At 55.9% G+C, this 25,471-nt stretch overlaps 1 protein-coding gene across 1 annotated transcript in view; it reads left to right on the plus strand.

The window, feature by feature from the left end:
* The window catches only part of IGSF9B (immunoglobulin superfamily member 9B), a 49,057-nt gene extending 23,814 nt beyond the window's left edge, over nucleotides 1–25,243 (plus strand). Inside the window, exons 11-20 of the mRNA XM_037038228.1 lie at nucleotides 137–287; nucleotides 1,398–1,509; nucleotides 3,756–3,931; nucleotides 5,223–5,449; nucleotides 6,203–6,287; nucleotides 8,457–8,618; nucleotides 8,989–9,034; nucleotides 9,591–11,240; nucleotides 18,845–18,966; nucleotides 21,512–25,243. Coding sequence (XP_036894123.1) covers nucleotides 137–287; nucleotides 1,398–1,509; nucleotides 3,756–3,931; nucleotides 5,223–5,449; nucleotides 6,203–6,287; nucleotides 8,457–8,618; nucleotides 8,989–9,034; nucleotides 9,591–11,240; nucleotides 18,845–18,966; nucleotides 21,512–21,720 — 2,940 coding nt within the window. The 3' untranslated portion in view covers nucleotides 21,721–25,243. The remainder of the gene's footprint in view (nucleotides 1–136; nucleotides 288–1,397; nucleotides 1,510–3,755; nucleotides 3,932–5,222; nucleotides 5,450–6,202; nucleotides 6,288–8,456; nucleotides 8,619–8,988; nucleotides 9,035–9,590; nucleotides 11,241–18,844; nucleotides 18,967–21,511) is intronic.
* Nucleotides 25,244–25,471: the final 228 nt, after the last annotated feature.

Below are 25,471 nucleotides of genomic sequence, written 5' to 3' on the forward strand. Positions count from 1 at the left end.
CAGGCACCGACCTCTGCGTCCCTTTCTCCTGGCCCTGAGGTGTTGGTGGCTTTTCTTCTCCCCTGTCCCACCCGGCTCTTCTCCCCTGTCCTCTGTGCCCTGCCCTGCCTCCTCTTTGCCCCCTTGTTTGGCCAAGGTAGGGAAGCCCAGCAGAAGCAAGCACAATGCCCTGCCCAGCGGAAGCCTCCAGTTTCGAGCCCTGAGTAAGGAGGACCACGGGGAATGGGAATGCATTGCCACTAACGTGGTCACCAGCATCACTGCCAGTACCCACCTGACCGTCATCGGTATGGGGCCAAGGTGGGAGGGTGGGTGGGGGTCTGGGTGCTGGGGACTGTGGGTGGCTGTTCCCAGATGGCCCACCCAGGCCTGGGAGCCTCCCATGGGCGGCCCTAGCCTTCTGTGGACTCTGTGTGAGGGAGGTGACATGGGGCCTCTCCTGGGGAGGTCTTTTCCTCTTGGGGACAGGCAGGATGCACCCGGCAAACCCCCGACCCAGAAGTGAGGCACTTGCATGGCCAGTAACCGCTGCTGAGGCCAGGACCTGGTGGGGAGGCTGCAAGGCCCGGCAGGGGAGGAGCGGGGCAGTGCTGAGGCCCACTGGCTGGGCCTGGCCCAGAGGAGGGGACCGCTGTCTCTGGTTCCTGGGGCACCACCAGGCATTCTGCTGCCACTTCCCTGCTGAGGTGTGTGTCCCAGCACCTTGGTGCGCACCATTTTGCCTGCACTTCTTGGAGCAGACAGCTACAGTTGTAGCAACGAACGGCCCACACTGTGGAGCCTTTGCTGCCAGTTTTAGGCTCTGTACCAAGAGGCACCTCATCGTTTACAGCTTGGGAGGCGGGAGCTGCGCTGGCCCCAGCACACACTCATTGAAAGTGAGGCCACTGGGGACGACGTGCCTTGCCCAGTGCCACGTCCCTGAGGAGTGGCCGGCCGGACCTCAGGCTCTGGTTGAGGTCGTCAGCTGCCAGGCTGTGCCGTCCCTGGTGCCCGAGGTTGGGTAGTGCTGCCATCTCAGGAGGCTGGGACTGTGTAGGAGCCGGGCTTTTTGACTTTGCTGGTGACCTTCAGGGGGTGTTTCTGTGTTCGGCGTTGAGCACAGGACTTTGTTCCAGGGTGGCCAAGGGGTCCGGTTTCCCTTTGGCCTGTGGTCCCAGGGCTATGCCCTCTCCTGCTGAATGGACTAGACTGCTTGGTGGGCTGGGTGTCCTCCTGTCCTCCTGCCCAGGGGGCCAGGGGGCCAGCTCCTCAGAGTGCACCCCATTCTCACTCACTTCACATGCGATACCTCCTTTTGCTATTGATGCAGCAAGGTCACAGCTGCCCCGCCCAGTGGGCTCAGTTCTGTGCTGTTGAGAGACTGCAGTGGACTCAGTTTTCCACTTGGTCTCCAGGCACCAGCCCCCATGCCCCAGGCAGTGTCCGGGTCCAGGTCTCCATGACAACTGCCAACGTGTCCTGGGAGCCAGGCTATGATGGAGGATTCGAGCAGACATTCTCAGTTTGGTACGGACCTCTGTGAGTCAGCCCCGCATGCTTTGCTCTCTGCTTCTCCCTCCCCACCCCCACTCCAGTCCCTCTCCAGGGTGGGTGGAGGTCACGAGAAGGCTCCGGTCCTTCACCAGACCACCAGATGATGAGGCGTGTTGACACAGACCACAGCCCTGTGCGGGATGGGTGTGTCTATGGGACTCTGGGCGTTCCTGTATTCTGGCCTGGAAGGTTTGGGGAGCCGGTCTGGGCTGTGGCCCTCTGCTGCTTCCTCCCAGCTTATCTCCCTGCCTCCTCTGCGTCCGTGGTTCATTCTCCCTGTCCTCTGGAGTCTGGAAGAGACTTCTCATCGTCAAGGGCATGGGAAGCAGCCCTGCCAGAAGTGCAGATGCTGATTTTAATTCTGCCCCTCCCCAGTGGTTCCAAAGACCGGTGTGAAGGGCCGTTCATCTTCCCGGCCAGGCTCCAGCACCTGCACTTTCTCTCTAGGGCTGTTTCTGTTGTGTTTACATCTCTGTTACTAAGTTAGGCAGAGCAGTGATGCGCCGCCTTTTCCCAAACCTTGGGGTACACGGTCTCAAAGCTGCACGAATCGGGCTGAGGAGCTGAGGGACAGAAAAGAGGGAGAGGGAAGGCACCACTGACCCCTTTCATCACCTTCAGGTTTCCCTATCCCCACATTGCTACCCTGAGCCAAGGACCGGCCACCCAGGTCAAGGGGTCAGCCCTGGGTGGGGGAGGAGGAGTCCCCACACTCCTTCCTTGAGAAAGAGGAGACCGGGATTGTCTGGGTGGGTGTTCCCTGCCAGACTCTGCCGGGGCCTGGGGGAGGAAGCCTCCTTCTCCAGAGGAAATTGCCTGCAGGTTCAGGGAGAGCCCTCAGTCCACTTCTCAGCAGCGAGGGAAGCCCAGAGGGAGCCTGCTGCCTTCCCTCCATGGTGAAGTGGCACGTGTTTCCTGGGCTTTGTCCTGGGCATGTTGGCTCCTAGAGAGGCAGACTGGGCCTGGGTGGTGAGCGTGGGGCTGATAGCAGAGCACCCCCCCCCCCCCCAGTCCTGCGCAGGCTGCGTAGGGGCAAGGAGAGCGCTGCTGAACCGGCTGAGTGGCCACTGCAGCGTCACGGCATTCACTGCTGGGCAGCTCCCTGGCCAGGGCTGTGTTTGGCATGGCCGAGCTTCCTTTAGGGGTGCCTGTTGGAAGGTCTGGGCATAGATAGGGCTCCCCTCACTGCTTGTGGCTTGCTCCATGCTGCTGCTCACCTGTGTTGATTTTCACACTTTGCACACTTGCTTTGGTGCCTGGGTGGGGAAGGGTGGGTGAAAAGACGGGAGGTTTCACCCACCCTTCCCTCTTTCTTTCTGATTGCCTCTAACTCTCTGTGTACTTACTGACTGAGATATTAGGAGCTAGCTTTTTTTTTCCTTTTGCTGTGATTTCTGCTGCCTCAGCTTCAACTCCTGGGCTCACATGGTGTTGAGCCTTTAACCTAAAGGGGAAACGATGGGCATACCCTAAACCAAAGCTCAGAACTGAGAAAAGGCTGCGTAGCATCTCAGTCCATGGGGCGATGGCTCCCCCGAGTGGTGATGCTGGGCACTGCACCTGTAGACTGCTGGCTTCATGGCAGATGATGGCATTAGGTGGGCTGTGGAGAGAGTGTGTCAGCACCCTCCACAAACCGTGCGAGCTCCTCCTTTGTTGTGATTTCTAACCTGTGAGGCCTTAGGAATCCTGGTCCCCACTGTGGGGAGACCCCAGGTCGTCCTTGTCATACACCCAGGACCACATCACCTGACACAAAACTGGCTGGCCTGAGGGAGCCCTCTCGGCCGCTCCAGGCCCCACTTTCGGCTGCCCCTGGGAGCAGGGCTGCTGAGGTCATCTGGGTTCCTTTCTCTGTCCTGCCGCTGCCAAATGGCTTCTGTACTGTGGCACCTGCCTTGTGTCCAGTGTCCTGTCTGCACTTTCCCAAAGCAGAGCCGCTCTCAGGGATGGGACCAGGGCACCAGTATCCTAGGATACAATTGGACCAGTGTTTTGAGCATTACTGACACCTGAGTGTCCCTTTTGGAAGAGGAGGTAGCAGCCTTGGCCGGTGACCTGGCTCACCCCGAGTTGGGTAGGGCACCCCTCCTAGGCCGTTGCCTGCTCCTGGGGCCCGTGGACGGCCTCCTCCGGGAGGCCTGTGCACGCTCCCTTGTGTCTCCAGCGTGACCCACCCCACCCCATCGTCTTGGGTCTCCTCTCTTTTTTTCGGCCAGGATGAAGCGGGCGCAGTTCGGACCCCACGACTGGCTGTCCCTGTCGGTGCCTCCGGGACCCAGCTGGCTGCTGGTGGACGCCCTGGAGCCTGAGACAGCGTATCAGTTCAGCGTCCTGGCGCAGAACAAGCTGGGGACCAGCGCCTTCAGTGAGGTGGTCACTGTGAACACTTTAGGTGAGGGCGCTTCCCTGGTAGCCAGGGGGTGTAGACACGGCGATGGCAGGTTCTGGAAGCTAATGTCTACGCACCTGCTGCATACAAGGAACCTGGCCGAGTGCTCTACGCAGTCCTGTCACTTGATCTCCCAAGAAAGATCTGTTATACGAGTCTGCAAGGCTTGTGGGGTCCCATCTCAGAGTACTTTGGGCCAGATTCCTGTTGCATCCTTAGATGGACAGAAGAGGCTTTAAACTGTGTCCCAGTCAGGCCATGTGTTTGCATCTTTGTGTGGCTTCAGAGGGGAGATGGGGAATCTTCTGCTCGTGCTTTCCTCTGGCTCCTGGCCTCAGTCGGTGACAGTGTGTGGCTTACTCTTCCTTCCTGGACCTAGTGGCTCACTCTGTCCCATCTGGAGCCAGAGATTGTGGCTAGGAACAGGTGGCCCCACTCCAGCCTGCTTTACTGCCACCTAGGGGGCAGTAGAACCTCCCCTCGCTGGGCGGTGACTTTCCACCTGGGCCAGGAAGGGAATTGGAAGTGTAAACAGAGTGTGCGGGAATATATTCCTACTTCTTTGGGAAGAGAACAGAAGCTATGTTTTGCAGTATTTTTGTAAAGATACCATTTTATTAAAAAGACAATTACATAGTCCTGGCTGGCAAAGCTCAGTGGATTGAGTGTGGGCTGTGAACCAAAGGGTCACTGGTTCGATTCCTAGTCCAATCACATGCCTGGGTTAAAGGGTCTAGCCACCAGTGTAAGAGGCAACCACACATTGATATTTCTCTCCCTCTCTTTCTCCTTCCCTTCCCTCTAAAAATAAGTAAAGCCTTTTTTAAAAATATAATTACATTGAATTCTTCTTCCTTCTAGTTGCCATTTTTTAAATAGATTTTTAAAATTTATTTTAGAAATAAAAATAAATACCATAGAAATAAAAATAGATACCATTTAATAAAATGGTATCTTTACAATCACATGCACCCAGGCATGTGATTGGACTAGGAATCGAACCAGTGACCCTTTGGTTTGCAGCCTGCGCTCAATCCACTGAGCTACACCAGTGAGGGCTAGTTGTCATTTTTTATCTTTAGTTTTTCTGAGGCACTTGATCCCCTTCCAGGAGACTTTTGGAAGGGCTCTGAGAGCAGGAAGAGGAAACTCTGGACCCACTTGCTATGCCCCCTTCCTTTGGCTTGGGGGGCTTATTTCTGTGGCACCCTTGCCCCTGAAATGACCCACGCGCGGGCATGAGGATGCCTGGCCTCAGCACTCCTGGGCCGTCTCCCCTCTCTCCCTGCTGCAGCATCCCCCATCACTACTCCAGAACCCCTGGTGCTGGTTACCCCACCGAGGTGCCTCACAGCCAATCGGACCCAGCAGGGCGTGCTCCTGTCCTGGCTCCCACCTGCCAACCACAGCTTTCCCATTGACCGCTACGTCATGGAGTTCCGTGTCGGAGAGCGCTGGGAGATGTTAGATGATGCCATCCCAGGCACTGATGGAGAATTCTTCGCCAAGGATCTATCACAGGTGAGAATTTAGCTGCCCCTGCTTCTACTTCCCCAGTCCTCGAAGTGACAGGACTCTTTCTGGAGTCACTGGAAGTGTTGAATGACCCAGCTCGGGGGTGTGAGGTGTAGCCACACCCTAGTGAACCCCAGCCCTATCCATGTGTCCTCCCAGACCTGGGGCCAAGGTCCCACAGATTGAGGACCAGTCGGGGCGGTGGGGAGTTGTGTCGCGGATACAACCTGGGGTGGGGCGGGGGCCCAGGATGTGCCACCAGACACTGACCTCAGCGCTGCGCTCCAGGCCTAACAGAGACGGACAGAGGTTTCCCAGGAGGACATCTTCTGGCTTCTCCCTATACCAGTTCAGAGCCCGGGGGGATACTGTATTTTTCCCCAACAGATCTCCTCCAAACTTTGATGTCTGTCTGGTTGGCGAGAGGAAGCGGCTCGCTTCATTATTTCTGTCTTCCTCCCCCGAGCTCTCCTTTAGTGCTGGCACTGGCTTGTGGTGGCTCTCGGGAGCCCCAGCTCTCCTTTCTGTGACCTGGCCCCCAATCAGCCATGGTCAGAGCAGCTACAGCACAGCGTCAGGCGGATGCTGCAAGGCAGGGCTTTTGTAGACGTGAGAGCGGGTGGTTAAACATTTGCAGTTGCCAGGGCTTTGGGGGCCGAGTTCATGACACACCATTGTGGGGTCCGTGGCCGTGGGTCTGTGGCGGTCAGTGGCTGTCTCAGGTTCCTTGGCTGACAGGTATTGTCCCTGGGGCTGTAGGACACCTGGTATGAGTTCCGGGTTTTGGCCGTCATGCAGGATCTGATCAGCGAGCCCAGCAACATCGCCGGAGTCTCCAGCACAGGTACTCTGGGGGCGGGGCAGTTCCTCTGCAACTGCAGGGACGACAAGCCCCAGAGCCACATGGGGGGTCCCTGCAGGAAATGGGTAATATGGGAAGAGAGCCTGAGTTAGAGACAGGGGAGAGCCCTGGTGGAGACTGCATGAGTTGGAGCATTTCTCAACTTCGTCAGCTTCTGCTCCCCTGACGGGTGGGATTTCTCCGGCTCCAGAGCTGCATTAGCGAACGTTTCTGCGAGATGGCCACAGAGAGGGCGTCGGCTGGTCTTCTGGTTGCCATGGTCAGAAAGAACTTGGTTCAAGTCGTTTTTCTGTGAAATCGATTTCTTCCACTGTGAGTCTCTGTAGTGGAGGTGGGGCGATGCATCGGTCAGAGCCCAGACAACAGTCAGCAGGTGCCCACTGAATGCCTGTTATAAGGCTGCTTTGTAATTACTATGGTTTTATTTGGAAAGTTGCCATTTGGTGTTGCTTCCCTCCGCTCCTTCCTCTCCCTAGATTTTTTCCCAGCTCAATAAAGCCGGGAAATACAGCATCAATACAGCATCGCTATGCTGTAGCTGCTCTCCCTAGCATTTTCTATTTCTCTTTCTTCTTCTTTCCCCTGGTCCCATTTCTACACAGCTCTCTCCAGCGATGGTTCTAAAACACGGCAGGGTCCCTGTCTCCCCATGAAGTGGTTCCGCTGGTGTGGGAAGAGGCGCTTGCTTAGTGAGAAAGCAAAGGCCCCATTTCCATGGGCAGTGCTGTGGGGACCACCCCACACTGCGGCAAGGAGCTCGGCCGAGTGTGGGGTGGGCAGACTGGGGAGAGGGCATGAGGATGGAAGTGTCACGAGAGCGTTTGGGGGAGTGGAGTTGGACTTGCGTGCACCAGGGGGCTTTTCAAAATTAAATTTTTTTTTAATGTTCAAAAGCACATCCTCGGGCAGCAGAGCCCAGTGTATGTCTGTCTTGTGTTCCCTGCAGGGCAGGGGCTCAGAGAGATGGAGGAACAGGGAACGGAGCTTGCAGCCAAGGCCCGGGGTTCCGTGGGGCCCCCGCTCCGCCAACTGTTCTTCGTTCAGGGGCTTTGGGTCTGGCTTCCGAAGGGAAACCTGCAGGGTTGGGAGATTCCTCGTGGGGAATACGGATGCAGCAGCCTCTGCCTTCCCCGAATTTAAGGCCCCTGTTTCCAAAGACTGTAGCATTCATTTCTCTACTCAGCCAGTCAGCATGATTTGAATTTTTTAATCCGTATTGTTATCGACATGGCAATGGATTCTGGCCAATGGCATCAGAACGTATGGGTTTCCCCCTTGGTGGTGCTAAGGAGCCTCACTCACGGGCGCAGCGCCCCGTGCAGTGTAGCACAGGAGACTGCGGGGGAGCGGTGGTTCTGCCACCAGTGAGCACTGCAGGTCTGGGCTCGAGGGGAGCCTCCGTGCAGTCCTCTGCCTGCAACACGAGCAGATTGGGCCCATTAACCACGCCCCTGCCGGCTCCAGCCTTCTGTGCCTTCGGGTTTCCCTGCAGACGCTGGGCGCCTGCGGAATGGGGGGTTAGGAATGGATGGAAGTGTGCTGTGTGGGCCAGACCCCTCTCCTGACCCCTGTCCTGGCGGTAGTGTGTAGTGTTTCCCCCTCAAGGAGCCCCCACCCGAGCTCTCTGTGTCGGGAAGGCACGATGGAAGGCAGGGGACCCTCGGCTGGAAGTCAGAAGCATGGAGTGTGGCTTTGGCTGTGATACACGCAGAATCTGTGCAAGCGAGTTGCTCCAACTCAGTCAAGCCCAGATTTGTCACTTAGGGAAGGAGGACAGTAATGCGTGCTCCGTCTACTTGTGGGGTTGATGTGAGGATCTCTAACAGTATGCGTGAAAACGCGTTGCAGACGGCGTTTGCACTAGGTCATCATTGAAATTGTTGTAGTGCATTGACAGTTATCCCCATAGGGGCAGGATTGGGTGCTGTCTCTTCTGGACTCGCTTGTGTGGTGACTACTTGTCTAATGTGGTCACCCCTCTTCTCTCCTCCGCTGCCACACCCACGTGTTCAGGGCTGAGTTGAGCATGGGACCCAGCCTGAAATGGTCTGCACTACAGAGGCAGGAAAAATGCCAGGGGTTGGCTGTCAGAGCAGAGGGCTTCTTGGGGAGAGGAAGGGACTCACAAATGCTCCCTGCCCCTCCCTGCAGACATCTTCCCGCAGCCGGACCTGACCGAGGATGGGTTAGCGCGCCCTGTGCTGGCTGGAATCGTAGCTACCATCTGCTTCTTGGCAGCTGCCATCCTGTTCAGCACTCTGGCTGCCTGCTTTGTCAACAAGCAGCGCAAGCGTAAGCTCAAGCGCAAAAAAGGTGGGTGTCGACCCCACCCCCTGCTCTAGCTGGATCAGTTTCAAAAGCTCCCCATCAGGAGAGACAGCCCATTTGGAGCACAGCACGCTTTGCAAAGAGAACTGGGATCTTGTGGCTAGATCAGCCGGTGGACTTGATTTGAGAGGGGGAGGAAGGAAGCGGGGATGGTGGGGAAAGTCTCATGGACCAGAGGTAGGGTGAAGGCGGGGCCTGGGTGTGGCTGCAGGATTCTGAACTGGACCCAAAGGTGCCAGGTTCTGAAAGGGGCTGCGTCCGCCGCAGCTCTGCTCTGGGCCCTGGGCCCTCTGGACAGTGGAACGTGTTTTGTTGTCTTGGGCCTCAGCAGGCTCTCTCCGTTTCTCCCTTCTAGACCCTCCACTCTCCATCACTCACTGCAGGAAGAGTCTGGAGTCTCCGTAAGTGCCCCGGGCCCTGGAGAATGAGAGGTGCTGCTTGGGGGGTGTGGGCCCCAACAGTAGGTGGTGTGCCCACTCAGCCCCCTCCCATCCCTGCTGAGCTGTGCTGTTGTTTGACCTGCTCATCCGTTTTAAGGGTCCACACTGCTCACGGAAGGAGCTGTGGTGTAGACAATCAAATTTGCAAAATACCCATTTCTCTTTAGCTCCAAAATGTATTTCTGTGACATTTTGGTCATCCTAACAGATTTGCCTTCTTAATTTTGTGTTCATCTTGAAATGAGCTTGCCTTTTGTGAACTACCTGGGAGGGAAGCTGCGGGTTCGCCCAGACAGCAAGGCAAATGATAGGGGTGGGGCAGCATGAAACTGGAGATGTGGGTGTTCAGGACACACATCTAGACGACTGGGAGCTTGCCCCAGAGCTTTGGCCAGACTGTGCTGCCCGTCTGCGGTCCTCCTGCTCAGCCCCGCCTCCCCAGGTGTTTGTGGTTGGTGTTTGTTAAGAGAACGAGGAGGAGTAGTGAGCCCCGCTGCTCTCTCCCCTGTTCCCACAGCCTGTCCTCGGGCAAGGTGAGCCCAGAGAGTGTCCGGACGCTCCGGGCCCCGTCAGAGTCCTCTGACGACCAGGGCCAGCCAGCAGCCAAGAGAATGCTGAGTCCCACCCGGGAGAAGGAGCTGTCCTTGTACAAGAAGACCAAGAGGGCCATCAGCAGCAAGAAGTACAGCGTGGCTAAGGCCGAGGCGGAGGCCGAGGCCACCACGCCCATTGAGCTCATCAGCAGAGGCCCTGACGGCCGCTTCGTGATGGGTCCCTCTGAGGTGGAGCCCCCGGTGAAGGGCAGGCGCATCGAGGGCTTTCCCTTTGCGGAGGAGACGGACATGTACCCTGAGTTCCGCCAGTCTGATGAGGAGAATGAGGACCCGCTTGTGCCCACATCTGTGGCTGCCCTGAAGTCCCAGCTGACCCCTCTGTCATCCAGCCAGGAGTCCTACCTGCCACCACCAGCATATAGCCCTCGGTTCCAGCCCCGTGGGCTGGAGGGCCCCAGTGGCCTGGAAGGCCGCCTCCAGGCCACGGGCCAAGCCAGGCCCCCCGCCGCCCGGCCCTTCCAGCACGGCCAGTATTACGGGTACCTCAGCAGCAGCAGCCCTGGGGAAGTGGAGCCGCCGCCCTTCTACATGCCGGAAGTGGGCAGTCCCCTGAGCTCTGTCATGTCCTCCCCGCCCCTGCACACTGAGGGGCCTTTTGGCCATCCCACCATCCCTGAGGAAAACGGAGAGAATGCTTCCAACAGCACGCTGCCCTTGACTCAGACACCTACAGGCGGGCGCTCCCCTGAGCCCTGGGGTCGGCCAGAATTCCCCTTTGGGGGTCTGGAAACTCCAGCCATGATGTTCCCGCACCAGCTGCACCCCTGTGATGTAGCCGAGAGTCTGCAGCCCAAGGCCTGCCTCCCCCGAGGACTGCCCCCCACCTCCCTGCAGGTGCCCTCAGCCTACCCGGGCATGCTATCTCTGGAGGCACCAAAGGGCTGGGCAGGCAAGACACCAGGCAGGGGCCCTGTGCCAGTGCCCACTGCCACCAAGTGGCAGGACAGACCTATGCAACCTCTGGTGAGCCAAGGGCAGCTAAGACATACCAGCCAAGGTATGGGCATACCCGTGTTGCCTTACCCCGAGCCCGCTGAGCCGGGGGGACACGGTGGCCCCAGCACATTTGGCCTGGACACCCGGTGGTATGAGCCCCAGCCCCGGCCCCGGCCCAGTCCCCGGCAGGCCAGGCGCACTGAGCCCAGTTTACATCAAGTGGTGCTACAGCCCTCCCGGCTCTCACCTCTGACCCAAAGTCCCCTCAGCTCCCGCACTGGCTCTCCTGAGCTCGCTGCCCGGGCCCGGCCTCGCCCTGGCCTCCTGCAGCAGGCCGAGATGTCGGAGATCGCCCTGCAGCCGCCAGCCGCCGTCAGCTTCTCTTGCAAGTCCACACCGTCCACGGGCTCCCCGTCCCAGAGCAGCCGCAGCGGGAGCCCCAGCTACCGGCCCTCCATGGGCTTCAGCACTGTGGCCACGGGCTACCCCTCCCCTCCTCCAGGCCCTGCAGGGCCTGCGGACAACCTGGATGTGTTTGGACAGACGCCTTCCCCTCGAAGGATGGGGGAGGAGCTGCTCAGACCAGAGCCCCCCCCACCACAGATTTCTTCTTCAGGGTGAGTGTGAGCTGCTTTCTCCTGCCCACCTTCACCTGGTTGTCCTCCTGCCCCGCCCTCCACCCTTCCATCAACCAGAATGACAGGGCTTGTCTGGACGTGCTGCAGCCTCCCTTCTGGAGAGGAGTTCTGGGCTTGGCATCGGCAGGGCGTGGTCACTGACACAGGGTGGGGCTTATCCACCCAGGTACCCTGCCAGGGGCATGAGAGATCTTCATCGACCCAGAGCTCTCAGGAGGGCCCTGGGTTGACTGGGTGTGGGCACACGTGGGGAAGGGGGGCGTGGCATGTCCCAGTGAGTGGTTACCCTCATTTCTCACGGAGCGGAGAGCTCACCAGGTCCCTGAGTTCTGACTTTGGGGGTGGTTCCAGGGTTTGCCTAGAGACCTTGCACCCAGTCTCCTGTTCTTCCCCAGCCTCCACCCCCCCCTTGCTTAGCAGGACCCCAAAGTCTGACTTCTCTGGACCACCAGGCCAGGGGCTCGCTCCTATTCCCAAACCCTGCCCTTAACAGCCTAGTGAGCTTTGGGGCCCCACACAGCCTCTCCGGGGGCACACCCTGGAGGGTGGGAGCCAAATTTCAGGCTATGAATTATGTGCCTGGAGCCACATACCCCACCCCAATTGGTGTGCCTCGCAGGAAGCTGCAGACAGACAGACAGACAGACAAGCTCCTGCGATCAGCCTGCCTGAGAGAGCACACTCTAAACAGTAGCAGCTGGTATTCCAGGTACCAGTCAGCCTGGACGCCTGTCCGTGCCTCTTTTTCTCTTGTCTTTCTTCTGCCCTCCTTTCTCCACCTCCTCCCTTTCCTTCCTCCTCACGTCTGTTTTCTTCCTTCTTCTTTGGGTTGGCCAACGTGCTCAGAAGAGCCTGCAATGCCTAGTGCTCCCCCAGGCCCGCCTGCCCTCCCTTCCTCTCTCCCTCCCTCCCTCCTCTCTCTCTCCTTTCTTTCTGGTTCCGTCCTTTGGTCTCACTTCTTGATGTGGCTGCCTGTGCAGGGGAGCAGAGAGTTCCAGAGGGGCTGGCCCGGTGGTAGGCAGGATGGACTGCGGTCAAGGAGGAGGGAGCCCGGCGCCCTTGCCCTGCCCCATTCACTCCCACCCTGTCTGGTACCTGGAAGTGCAAGCCTCACCTCCCACCCCCACCCTGCTCCTGGTGGGGCAAAGGGAGTGGGCCTCTGGCGGTGGAGGACGGCTCTAGCTAGTGCGCCAGGAGGGGGCGCCGTGGCAGGCGTGGCAGTGTCTGTGCAGGACATGTTGTGGCGCAGCCCTGTCGTCCGCTCTGCCGCGCTCTCATCTGCTTTGTCCCATTGTCGCGTCTGGTTCTCTGTCTCTCTCCTCTCCTTCCCCGGACCCCATTCTCTGGCCTCGCTCCTCGTTGGTTCTCTGGTCCCTGTGCTCCCCCCCCTCTGGGTGTGCGTGGGTGGTTCTCCCAGGCCTGTGTTGATAACTGCTTTGTTTCTGATTGATCTCAGCTATCTGGGCAGTGTTGTCGAGACAAGCCTCTCCTCAGCTCAATAGGTAAGGGAGCTCCGTGGCGGGGCAGGGCGGGGGGTGGACAGGCGGACGGGGCTTTGGCAGGGCCATTGCTTCCTCTACGGGGGACTCGAGACCATGTCCCTTCACCCCCTCTGTGGGGGCGGCAGCCTCTGCTCCTCGATTCCCAAGGCTTCGGGGTGTCCCCCATCATGCTGCTCCAACAGCACCCGCCACCCCAGGCCACGCTCGGCACTGCCTAGCTGCAGCTTCTCACCCCAGCCCACATGTTGAGCTCTCTCCCACAGCCTACCTGCAGTTTTCTCACTCAAATTCCCTGCCATTCTGCTGCCAACATACCCAGAGCTTCCATGGAAGTCCCTTGGGACCTTGCATGCACCCTGAGGGACCCAGAATGCCTAAGACCTGCTTTGCATCTCTGTACCCCTAAAAACCTGTCTGGGGCCACCCTGGTACCCAGGAACACCTCATCCCTCTTTGCACTGTTTTCCCCGTAGCCTCAGGCATAGCACCCCCTTCCTGCCCAGCCCCCCAAACACGCAGAGCTTCCTGGGGTGGCCGGCCCCTCCCTGTCTTCTTGGGGCCTTGCTAACAGTCAGCCCTGTCAGGCAGCATGGGTTGAGGAGGGGCCCGCTGGGTCTTCCCAGGACCAGGTCCCCTGTGGCCCTCTGAGAGCATGGGCAGGGAAATGTTGCCACTTCCCTTGCCCTTGGATCCTGCAGCCCATCCTTGGCGGTGAGGAGACTGAAATGCGGGCCTCCCCTTAGGTTCAAGTTGCTCTCAGGTCCCTGTAGTGGCCACTCCTGGCCCCTGAAGCACAGCTGTGGGAGTCTTTGGAGGAGCTCTGGAGAGGAGAGGACAGGCTCCCAGGCAGAAGCACGTGGAGCGGGCAGGAGACGGACACACCTGGGGTGGTGGTGCTGCGCTCCTTCCTCTCCTGTCCCCCGTGGTGGCTCCTCTCCCACCTGCCTCCTGGTGGGCTGTCAGGAACAGGGCAGTTAGAGGGGTGTCCGCTCTCTTCTAGAGGATTTTAGGGCTATGCGAGGCCCACCTACTCTCATGGTAACTAGGAAGGCCCTGCTGCGAGTGCCACCATGGTGCTCCGGGGCACGCGTGGGCCAGCCGCCCTCACACGGGAGAGGGAGGCCTCTGGCTTCGGTCAGCAAGGCGCAGCTGCCACCCTGTGCCCCTGGGCACTTCCAGGAGGCCTGGCCATTCTAACTCAGGATGATCGGTCTTTTGCAGTGATAAGAAAGGCCTCCCTTGGCCCCAGGATGGTGTGAGGCCGGCTGGGGGCCCCTACTCCGGCTGTTTGCATTGGGGGAACATGCAGGGTCAGGAAGTCTCTGTGAGCTCACCTGTGCTAGGGGCCTCCTGTGGCCTGCTGGTAGGCGCTCCGGAGTGGCAGAGGCTGGGCTGCCTTGGGGCTCTCTTGGACCCTTCCCCTGCCGCCCAGTTATGACCCGCCCCCGTCACCCCCAGGGGTGTGGCAGCTCCAGCACGGCTGTCATCCCCCTTCTAGAAAGTGCCCAGACCCCATTCTCATTTGCTCCTCCAACCCAGCCACTGGCCCCTCTCCCTGTTGTCCCCACTGCGTCAGATCTGAGGGAGCTCAGTTGTTCTCTCACTGCTGCGGCAAACCCAGAAACCAGGGGCCGCCAAGGGAGAGCGTTGTTCCCTGCGGGCCCGGCCCAGGAGAGGCAGATCTCCCACGGCCTCGGAGCTGCACCTGCCTGTGCTGGGCAGCAGGTGCCCGCTCCCCTCCTGCTTGCAGAGTCCTCCCGGGGGGCCGTGGCTGCGGGGCCATTGGGAGGCGCAGGCCTCTCTTCAGACGCTGTCTTCACGCTGCGCCTTTGCATGTGTCTCCACTTGGTCTTGCTTGGACATGTGACACGTCTTGTCTGCGTCCGTTCTGACTCTGTTCGTACTTCCCTCAGTTTCCTCCCTGTTCCTACTCCCACACCTGCAGTTGTCTTCCTGCCTCTCCTCCTCCTCTCCCCAGCCCCTTCTCCTCTTCCCAACTCCCTTCCCACCTCAGGGAGTTGTACTGTGAGGGCCTGTCCTTTCACGAGGGGCTGGGAGCTGGGCACTTGTCCCAGCTCCCTGTCTGAGCCCAGTGGCCTCCCATTTTCCTCTCTCCCTCGCATCCCCTTTCCTGCTGATCCCAACTTTGGAGATTCTGCAGGTAAATCTGGGATCGTGGATGGAGGCTCCTTTACTAGGCGAACCATAGGAAGGAGCTCCCACTTGGAACAAGCTGCTCCTGACTTCCGAGGCCAGGCATTTGGTTCGGGCCCTGACCCGACCAGAAAGGTGCCATCTGTGGTCACAGCAGAGTAGCAGCTGCCACCCAGACTCCTGGCCTTCCTTTTTGTATGTGGAGAATAGATCCCCCTCTTCTGGCTACACCTTGCCCATCTGTGATTTCCTTGGCCTGCCAACTGTGGTGTGCAATCTGACAAGCAGGCTCTGCTCTGGGCAATCGAGGAGAGGAAGACGTTGCCCTTTAAATCATTGCTCCTGCCTGTTGACTGGGGTAGAGCTGCAAATGTGTCACACAGTCAGCTCTTCGGGCATGAAGGTCAGGAAGTACCCTAATGGGTTTTGGATTTTGACTTTCCTGTCCTGTGGTTTGCCTACATTTTGAACCAGGTTGTGTCTTGCCTCCATGACCCCAGGTCAACATAGAGCTAAGCAGCTAAGAGAAGTTCAGCTAAATGATTTGGGTTTTGTGTGGATTTTATGAAGGGGGCGGGGGGAAGAGTGTGAAAGTAAAATTCCCGGCAATTTTTGGTGATTCTGAACTGCAAGGAAACCCTGCTGGAGCAGAGCACTACAGTTTATGCGAAAGGCAACAGGGAAGAGCCAGAAAAGTGCCCGAGCTCGGAGGCCCTCACCTTTTGGTAGTGCTTCGACTTCCTGGGAGAAGGAGCACCCGGAGTCTGCAACGGGTTTGGGAAGAGTCGAGGCTGATTAGAAAGAGGCCTGGTGTCTCCTCAGTTGCCTGGAGAGCCCAGGGCTGGATTCTGTTCTGACAGGGTACCTGCCGGCCTCTTCCCAGGGATAGATGGAGTTGCTTCACCCAAGCTTCCAGGGAGACACCAGCACCTAAAGCCTTATTACCTGAAAGTCCCCTTGGTGAGCTTGACATTGATAGGGGTCATGGTCACCCTTCCAAGAAAATGGAGGCAGTTTGATGTCAAAGGGCTTACCATGCTGCAGGTGAACTCTGCTGGACCATGTTTCATGTGTCTTTTCTGTATCGCTTGCTAAAATAAAGACCCATTTGGCCCTCCTCCCTCCCTTTCTTTCTCCCTCCCTCCCTCCCTCCCTCCTGTCTTTCCAGACACTTGCTTGTGGTTTTCTTTTCTGCTTTGGGAGAGTGTCTGGGTGCCTTCAGGAGCCTTCTTCTGCTGTGTTTCTGTGTTTGAGAGCTGAGCCAAAGGCGAGAACAGGTGAATGAACAGCAGGTGTCCCGGAAGGGCTGGAGCTTGGCTGTTTCACGAGAGTGGACGGGCTGACCCCACTCCAGCCATCGCCATCGCTGGAGTGGAGAGCGGCTGCCCATAGCAGCCAGCCCTTCCCTCCCTGGTGTGTCTCGCCCTGGCTCCGCCTCCACAGCTGAGAGCGCCAGTTCAGTCAGCAGATTTAGTTCTCCAATGACGTGTGGAAGCAGTTTTTTTCTTCGATGTAAGTTCTAAACCTGCTTTTATTAGGAAGAGGTTGGAAAAATAGGTTAGCCTAGTGTTGAAAGTCTCTGCTCTATCCCATAGTAACTGGATAATCGGATGAGCCCCTTGTTTCAGTTTCTCCGTCCGACAAATGGGCTCAGTGTCCTAGTTACCTCCTCGTAGGGTTGTTGTAAGGATTGAAGAAAGTCATTGTGGGGACATAGGTCAGTGCCTGGCACGGTAAGTGGTAAAGCAGATGCTACATGACGAGAACAATAATGGCAGCAGTTTGCTGGTTGTGTTGATAAAAACACCCCTGGAAGTTTCACCTGGCTTAGAGAAGCCGCAGAATTTTTACGGTCACCCTGGACCAGTTTCTCGCATGTCCTAGTAGATGGTGTGTTTGGGCACTGCTTCTGAGGTCCGCTGGCTTGTCATATGCCTCCTCAGACCGTACGTCACTTGTCTTGCATGGTCCTTCTGAGGAGGCTGGCTGGGACCTGGAGACAGATGCACTGAGCAGCAGATTTATATCTGTGATTTTCTTTTTAGGCAGCGCGAAGAAGCCTTAGTCAAGGATGAGAAAGGGGTGAGGACATTCCGCCAGCATTGGAAAATCATGCCCCCCATGCCCTTGCCATCTCCATCCTTTGCCTGCCTTCCAAATTCCCTTCCAGCTGCTGCTGCTGCTGTGTGGGATCACTGTGGGTAGAGAACGGAGTTTGTGAAAGAGGAAGGAATGGGGAACTGGCAGCTTGGGTGTTTGGGGGTAGAAGACCCGGCTTCCAATGGTGAGTTGGGCTGTGTGTGCCTTCCTGGGCATGTGGGTTGGGCTGCCTAGCTCTGTGCTATCAGGGGGCTGCAGACCATCAAGAAGTTGTCTCTGATCTGAACTTGGAAGGAGTTTCTTGATACTTTATTTACTAAAGGGCTATACAATGGTGGCATCCATCAAAGAAGATGAAGGTTGCTTCATGGCCCATTAATGCAGGAAACCCCAGAAACCAGGGACTTAGCTACAGTTAGTCTGTGAGTTTCTTCTTCCTCATTCCCACAAAGATATCTGATGTTGGGGTGATGCAGCTGTGATCTTCCCATCTCTCTGTCACTTTTAAAAACGCTTCGAATGGCTTGTTCACTATTGGGGACTTCTTTTCCCCTCACAGGATATGTTTTCCTGCTGCCTTGAATCAGGATTTACCCCAAACTAATGGTGGTAGAACGGAAGCGGCAGCTGCAGGGATCAAGGCAGAGAGGATTCACCCTAGCCCTAGAATGTGTCGCAGGGCAACTCAGACTGCGATGTAAAAGGTGGTGTAAACACAGTCCGTGACTGGGAATGCACTGGTGGGAAAGTAAGAGTGACCTGTCTCTCTCTTCCCCTTTATTTCTCAGGCTCCAAGCTTGGCCTACTTGGGGAAGGAATGCCCTTGATAACAGATCTAGATTTTCTTCTTTTATGACTCTTGAAAATTCTCTCTGTCAAGTACAGATTGTCTGTCATAGGCAGTCATTCCTCTTGGCTGTCTTTAGTCCCCTTTGTTACCTGGGCTGCACATGCTTCACTTAAATTATTGACTTTATTCTAACCATGCATTTGATCCATCAGGCAAATGGCACTATCCACTCGGCTGGGAAAGAAAGAGACCCGTATACACAGTCTCCTGTCCCAACAACCTTGGCTCCTCTGTTGCTTCTTACGATAGAGGGGTTCATTGGATACTTGCTACAGGTGTCATGTGCTTTGCAAGGCTGCAGATTTGGACACTGTAATCATTGTAACCTACTTCTACCCTCTTTTATTCTCTTACATGACCGGAGACACCTGAGCCCCATCTGCGGAGGGTCAGGGAGCCGGAACTGCTGCAATGTTGGTAGATGACAAGTATTCGGTGCTCTTAGCTGCTGGGTTCTGCCTGACCCTTGTAGATGGAGAGGAAGGAGCCCTATGAAGCCGGGTTCCTTGTTTGGCCCTGATCTTCTCTTTGCTGGAGGAGGGCTGTGGATTGGGGTTGGGGTTGCTCCCGTCCTGCTTTAATCTGCCCTTTTCATTTAAAGGCCTTGGTTGTGATGACTTCTAAGAACTTCAGATGTCGAAGGTGCTTCCTTCGCTGACCTTCCTCCTCCCTGCTTGAGTTCTGCATGATGGGACTTACTATTAAAGTCTCTCTCTCCCTTTCTTAGGTCTTCTGGTGCTCAAAGATTCGTTTCCGTCTGAGGTAGGCCGCCTGCTGCTAGAGCTTTCTACTGGGTTTTCTCCCTTCCAGGAGCAATAGAAAGACACAGCGGACAAGGACCCCTTATGGACACCTGGGCCTCTACAGAACTGTACTCTGTCCTTCCACGGGCCAGCTCTTTGGATTTCTTCCCACTCTGATTCCAAAGCTCCCTGTCCTGGGGGTTGACCTGTGCCTTTCTAACTGTCCCTTTCCAGAACACATCCACCTGCACCCGGGAACGCTGCTGCACCTGAGAGGCTGGAGGCTCTGAAATACCAACGGATAAGGAAGCCCAAAAAGCCATCCAAGGGCTCTTCGAAGTCAAAGAAACGATCCGGTAAATGGCGGGAAGCATCTTGCACCTCTCTTTCCACCTTGCCCGCCATTATCATGGGATTGTTTGGTTCAGGTCTTGGCTTTTTGTTAGAATTTAATCTATCAGTTAACTTGTTCTTTGTTTCTCTTTAACACATAATTTTCAATTAATACACAAATATAATTTTCATGTAAAAATAAGAAAGATAGGGTGAAAATCTCTGATTGTCCTTCCAATTCTGTTTCCTTCCACCTGGGAATCATTCCTCAGGGGTTTCAAGAGCTTTTCTGTTTATTCACCTTTACCGTATTTTTAAACAACATAAATAGTGTCTTAGTTTTTTCCATTTTGCAATATGCCTTGGGAATACTCTGACTTCCTTATATATTTCCTCTGTGTCATTTCAGGCCTTCCAGTTGGACATGGGAATTATGGGGTCTTTTTCAGTGCTTAGCGGACTTTGTGGCACAGACCCAGCTTCTGTAGGTAGACTAGACTTTTCTCGGACGGTGAAATCTCATTTTGGAAAAAGGACATCTCTGTCGCATTATGTCTAATGTGTCCATCAGTAAGGGATAGCTTCTAAGCCGGTGTAAAAACAATTCAGCCCCTTTTCAGATGTAGAACATTCCTTCATATTTCCTCCATTTTACCAGTGGTTTAAAGAATACGACGGGCTGTCAGAGAAGACTGCGGGACGGTTTTCCCTTTTTTGCAGCTCTTTATGACTATCGTACATTGACTTTCTTTAGAGACTGGGTTATAGAAAAGGAATATACAGGGGCCCCTTGAATCTTGGGGAGAAGGTGAGCACTCATTTCTCACTTAGCCTTTGGGTGGTTCTAGGATCCTGTTAGTTTATAGATGGGAATACTGAGGCAGAGAAAAAGAAAATGAAAATTTTGGAGTTTGGGCGGGAAATTGGATCCAAAAGCTGAATTTTCAATTTACGTAAGCTCATGTCAGCCTAAGACCTTTCTTATCTATCTATCTATCATTTCCCCCCCCAAAAAGCCACATCAGGTGCCCATGTTCTCTCTTGCTCTCTTACAGTGGTCCTGTGCCCTGGTGCGCTCCCCCATGCCTTTAGCCGGGACCTATTCCATGAGCTCCAGTCTCCTACTTACAGTTGCTTGCTAAACATGCATTTGGGTGTTTTATAATCCTTTATAATGCCCAGAATAAAGTCATTGGTCATCCTCTCCAAATCTGCTTTTCGGTTCATCCCCAGTTTCATAAATAGCACTGCTACCAACCCAGTTGCTCAGGCTACTCTACCTCGATTCTCCTTTGGCTCCGACATCTTCCACTCAATCCATTTGATCAGGCTTATTGGCTCAGCTTTGAAAACAAATCCTGAATCTGACCCACTTTTTTCTGTCTCACCCACGAGAAGTCAATTCTGACTCATGCTCATCTCTCGCCTCAACGGTTGCCAGAGCCCCTAACGGGCCCTCGTGCCTTCGCCCTGGCTCCTTCTGCAGCACGTTGCACTCGGAGCAACCAGACGATCCGTAGGAAATGTAGGAACGTGTCCTCCCCTTTGGTTAGGGGCATGCGCGCACACTTGCACACATACGTGCACACTTCTCATTAAAGCCTTCCAGAAGCTTCCCCCCCAAACCAGAACAGATTTCAAACTTCTTAGGATGCCCTGTCTGTCAGTCCTGACTCAGTTTCTCTGCTCACTTTGCTTCTGCTGCGGTGGCCGTCTGTCTCTGGGACATGGCACTCTTGCTCCCGGCTCCCGGCTTGCACACTTGATGTGCCTTCTGTTGGGAGCGCTCTGCCCTCAGACCTGTGAAGGCTCCTGATTCAGAGCTCAATGTTTCTCTTTCAGAGAGTAGCAGTGTCTCAGGCACAGGCTGTCTGTGATCCTATTTTATCTTTTTTTGTAGTACTTGCAGTACCTGAAATTTCATTTCTGTAGTTTTGATGTCTGTACAGTTTGTCTCCTCCTTCTCACCCCTGCATTAAACTAGGATCTTCTAGAAAGCAAGGACTTTGTCTCTATCCCCAGAAAGGCTGTGGGGCAGAGGAGTGCCCCTGGATGTTCGGGAAGGGCCAGGCCTTACTGTTACACGTGATTGAAATTTTGTGTAAAATCCATCACTGCTTGAAAAGAAGGTGGAGGATGGAAAAAGTGTGTTCAGTCCCAAGCCCAGCCCTGAGTAGTCAGGAGGCACTAAAAAAGGCATATTAATATTTCTTTAATGAAAAGAAAAAATAAATGTTATATAAAATGTTAAATAAATACATTTAATATAAAATAAAAGGTAAAATATACATATTGATTGACCAGATCCACCTCACCTTTCCAACTCTGTGAGAGCCAGGGGAGCAGACGTGGGCTGTGGGCAGCGGGCAGCCTTGGTGGTGAGGAAGGTGGCTTTTCTGCTGCCCTTCGCTCTGGTCTCCTGCACACACGTGGGTGACCCCTTTGTGTAAGACCCGAAACCCAGGGCCTGTGCCCTGGCAGATGAACAGGTGAGTGTGAGGCCGTGGTCTTCCTTGTCACCCACTTTCTTTTCTTCTCATCTCTTTCGTGCGCGTGTCCCCCCGCTAGACGGCCCTGCCTCCCAGGCTCCGCAGCTTCCAAACTCTCAGGTTCTGTGGCCCGATGAAGCCGTCTGCCTCCGAAAGAAGAAGAGACATTCTAGGCCTGACCCCTTTGCCCGCCTCTCGGACTTGTGCCATCGCCAGCTTCCGGAAGACCAGACAGCGATCCTCAACAGCATGGATCACGATGACCCCGGCCATGCCACTCTGCTGTGACGACACAACTCTAAGTGCCCCCTGAGCGAGAATGCTGGGCTGTGGGCCAGGGAGGGATGCGTGGGCACAGGTGCTGGGGCCCGGGCTGCCCCTCCATGGAGGCCTGACCTGGCTGGGCTGCTCAGACCCTTGTTCTGCCTGTTTACACCGCAGGCAGTGCCACAGCCTCCTCCGAGCCTGGCTTCCTCTTCAGGACATGGGTGTGGGGAGACCTTTCTGCTGTGGGCGGCGATCAGGAGGTGAACTGGGCACAGGGAGATGTCGGCCTCCTCCCCCCTGTGCCCCTCTTCACAAGGTTGATTTTCTCTCCTGGTCAAAGGTCTGGGACAGTGGAGAGGAAAGTGATGGCTTTACTGCTCTCTGCGTCCGCTTCTGCTTCCGTGTTTTTAAGTGCTAGGAGAGGGCTAGACTTCCATCCCGCTTTCCAAACTCTACATATATATAGATATAGGTACAGATGCATAGGTGTGTAGTTTGTGGGTGTCTCTATGTGTATATATATGTACATTGAAGCAACGTGCTGTTTATTTCTGTGGTCAGTGAGGAGGAAGAGGGCAGCTGTCCTGTGGGCTTTGTGAGGAGGGCTGGCAGAGAGCTGGCCGGGGGCCCGGATGTCTGTCTCAGGGATGATTCTTCCTGAAACAGGATTCATGCCTTCTCAGCTGAATTCATCATTTGACTCACTACCTTCTCCCATCCAGAGCAGAAATGGGGGCTTGCCATGCTTTCCAGCTGCCTGGTTTGGGGTTTTAGCAATGCATCACCACAGAACTAAACACAAGCCTCTATTTCTTGGTTCCTGGGTGAAGAAAGGGTGGTGGGCGAAGGGCCACAGTGGCATCGTCCTCCACAGTTTGGCTCAGAAGTAGAGGCTGCTTAGCAGCAGGGCCCAGGAGCAGGCCCTGAGGCGCGCACTGGGCTCACCCATCAGTCCCTCTGGTCTGGGGCCTTGGGGCCACAGGGCCCTCCATTCCAGAGCCGCCTGCGCTGAGCGCCAAGCTGACGCTGCTCTATTTATATCCCGCCTCTGGCTCGGCACCCTCCGGAGTGCTGATCCGAGGCTGCTGACTGGGTTCTTCCTTTCCTTTTGTGGGAGCTAATTTCCTAGATTGATTAATTGCCACTTGCGGGGAGCCTGCTGGCGCCTTCTTTCTATGATCTCCACGTGCTGCCTGTAGACTCTTCCCTGCCATGGGCCTCCTCCACCCTGTGGACCCCGCCTCCGATGGAACGGGGTCAGACGAAGCTGAGACGCCTCAGATGTCTGGGTTCTGGGGGTGCTCTGGCCCCCCTCACTTCTCCTGGTTCCATTTAAGTGGGACTGGCTGAGGCATGGGAATGAAGGTAGAAGGGGTGGGGGGTGGGGGGGTAGTGGCATTGGCTCTGAGCCCTCTTCTGCTAAGATCTTGTCCCAGTTCCAGCTATTCGCACCCAGAAGCTTCTGTGAGGTCATCTTAAAATGACTAAAGATGTATCTCTTCCAATAAGATGATGATGCTGCCCCAGCACAGGCAGAAGGCCCTGAGGGCAGATGGGGCGCACCTGATTTCCCTTCCCCTCTTGGCAGGAGCCTGCTCTTCTTGCTGCCGGGGAACCGAGGGGGCTGTCAGGTTCCTTGAAGTATTTCCTTCTCGGTGCTGCTGTCTTGGTGGGTTTGGGGACATCTACCTCTCCTCGGTCACCTGCTGAGACATTGGCGAAGTGGAAGCACTGGGGGCATCCGGGAGTCTTGTGGCCCTGTTGCCAGTGGCTCTGCTCCATGACCCAGGGCAGGGGAAGCCACCCCTTGCTGGGAGCTCCCGTCTTGGGGAGGAACTCTTCTTTGCCACGTAGACCCCGGTGCTTCCTTCCTCTTGCCTAGTGCTTGGGGGCCAATTCCACCAATGGGGTTCTGCCACATAAATCACATGGCCACAGCTCATTTCTGAATGTGACAGAGTTGTGGTGAAGAAGAGGGAAAGGGGCAGTTTCTGGCCCCCATCTTGCCAACCGCCTCCTCTCTCTGGGGCTGGGCCTGTGCCCACAGAGGGGGACCAGGACCTTCCTGCTAATGCACTTCTCCGTGCATCCAAATCCGACCGCCAGGCGACAGCCCCAGTGAAACGGAAGAGCCGAGGTGAGGTGACTGTCTTTCCTGCGGCAGCATGACCTTTGCCACCGAGCCCTGATCTGTGACTCACTGAATACCTCTCCTAGGGCACGTGGGGTCTCCCTGGATCCGTGGGTGGCCTCTGTCTGTACTCTCACGACGTGCCGTTTCTCAGCCTGGGCCAGATCCTAACTGGAATGTGAATGTGGGATGTCAAGGATGTGGCTCTTCAGGATGAATGAGGTCAAACTTTCTAAGCCCGGATTTGGAATTCTAGGTTCTTCGGGTTATAAAGGAGAAAATGAGGGAAGGCTTTGCTTTGTTAGGATGTCACACAGGGCCCAGAGCCAAACCCCGGGCTGAGGTGCCTCAGACTACAGCTGTGCTTTCCTGGGGGACCAGCAGTGAGCTGTTGCCAAAGCTAAAGGCGCTGGCTCCTTCCTTCTTTTCTTCCTCTGGCCACGCCCCTTACCTCAAGCACATCAGACCAAATGGTTGGAGCAGTGCTTTTCACTGGCCACTGGGCAGCAGCTGTGCTGGGCACGCCCAAGGCTAGGGAAGGACCCTGGCCAACCTCTCTGAATGGCCTCAGATTAATTTCTCCTCCCAAGAGGGCTTCCTTCTTGTGACAGTGTCTTGAAGGCCAGCAGCCTTCCTACACCCCTGGGAGCTATTTCAGTTCTTCCTTTAAGGACTGTGTTGGAAAATGACAGAATGCAGCCCCCTCTGTCCATGTGATGGAGGGTCGGGATGTCGCTGGCACACGCTTCAGTGCTGGGTGTGTGCAGCTGTGAGGGTGTGGCTATGAATGTGAGCCTGACGGGGGTGTACCCATTTCTAGGGACCAAATGTCCTTTGTACTCTGCCGCTGAACAATTGCAACAAGCGCTATTGAGCTTCCTCGGACTTTCACGCTCCACTGTGTGGGAGATCAGTGTCTTCCAAACTCCCCCTTTGATGGTCTGGTCACCTCGCTGTAGAAGTAACTTGGATGAAAATCTACGGCTGTGTCTCCATCTTGGTCTGTGGCCCCATTCTCCATCTTCACAGGAAACTTGGGCTGTTTGGGCCGCAGGCGATTTCCTAGACCAGGAAAAGGGTCCCTGCTCCTAGGAGGAGCTGGGACACTCAGGGAGATCCGAGGCTGTGGCTGCCCAGGGCAAGAAAATGAGCAACCAGGAGAAGGGGAGTCCCATTTCTTGGCAACACTGAGCGGGTTTCCCTGCAGGCATGGGGTCCTGCGTGTGGGTGGGCGTTTGTGGCCGCCCCCCCAGGCTGTGCTGGGGAACCGCCGCCACAGCCGCAGTCTGGCTCCCCAGTGGCTTTGCTTGAGAGATGGGGGCTGTGAGGGGCCTTCTGAGATTCTGCTCTCGGCAGGAAGGCTGCTTCACCCCATAGGGCTGGCAGGGTCCCCGGTCATGCTCCTGGGGTGGGGTGGGGGATTCTCAAGCAGGGGTGGATTGGGGTGAGAAGTTATTAATATTTTAATATTTTCAAATGCTGGCTGTGTTTATTTTTGATTTGGGATCTAAATATTTGGGGTTGAACTGATTTAGTTGTTTTCCTGTGCCCTTTTCATGCAGAGGAAACTGGGTAGAGTTAAGATGGGTAATTTCCTGACTAGGCTTTCTTTTTTCTCCAAAATAGCCGAAGAAACAGACT

The sequence above is a fragment of the Sturnira hondurensis genome, unplaced genomic scaffold (assembly GCF_014824575.4).
Source record: "Sturnira hondurensis isolate 20B ecotype Veracruz unplaced genomic scaffold, ASM1482457v3 Scaffold0024152, whole genome shotgun sequence".
Taxonomy (NCBI): Eukaryota; Metazoa; Chordata; class Mammalia; order Chiroptera; family Phyllostomidae; genus Sturnira; species Sturnira hondurensis.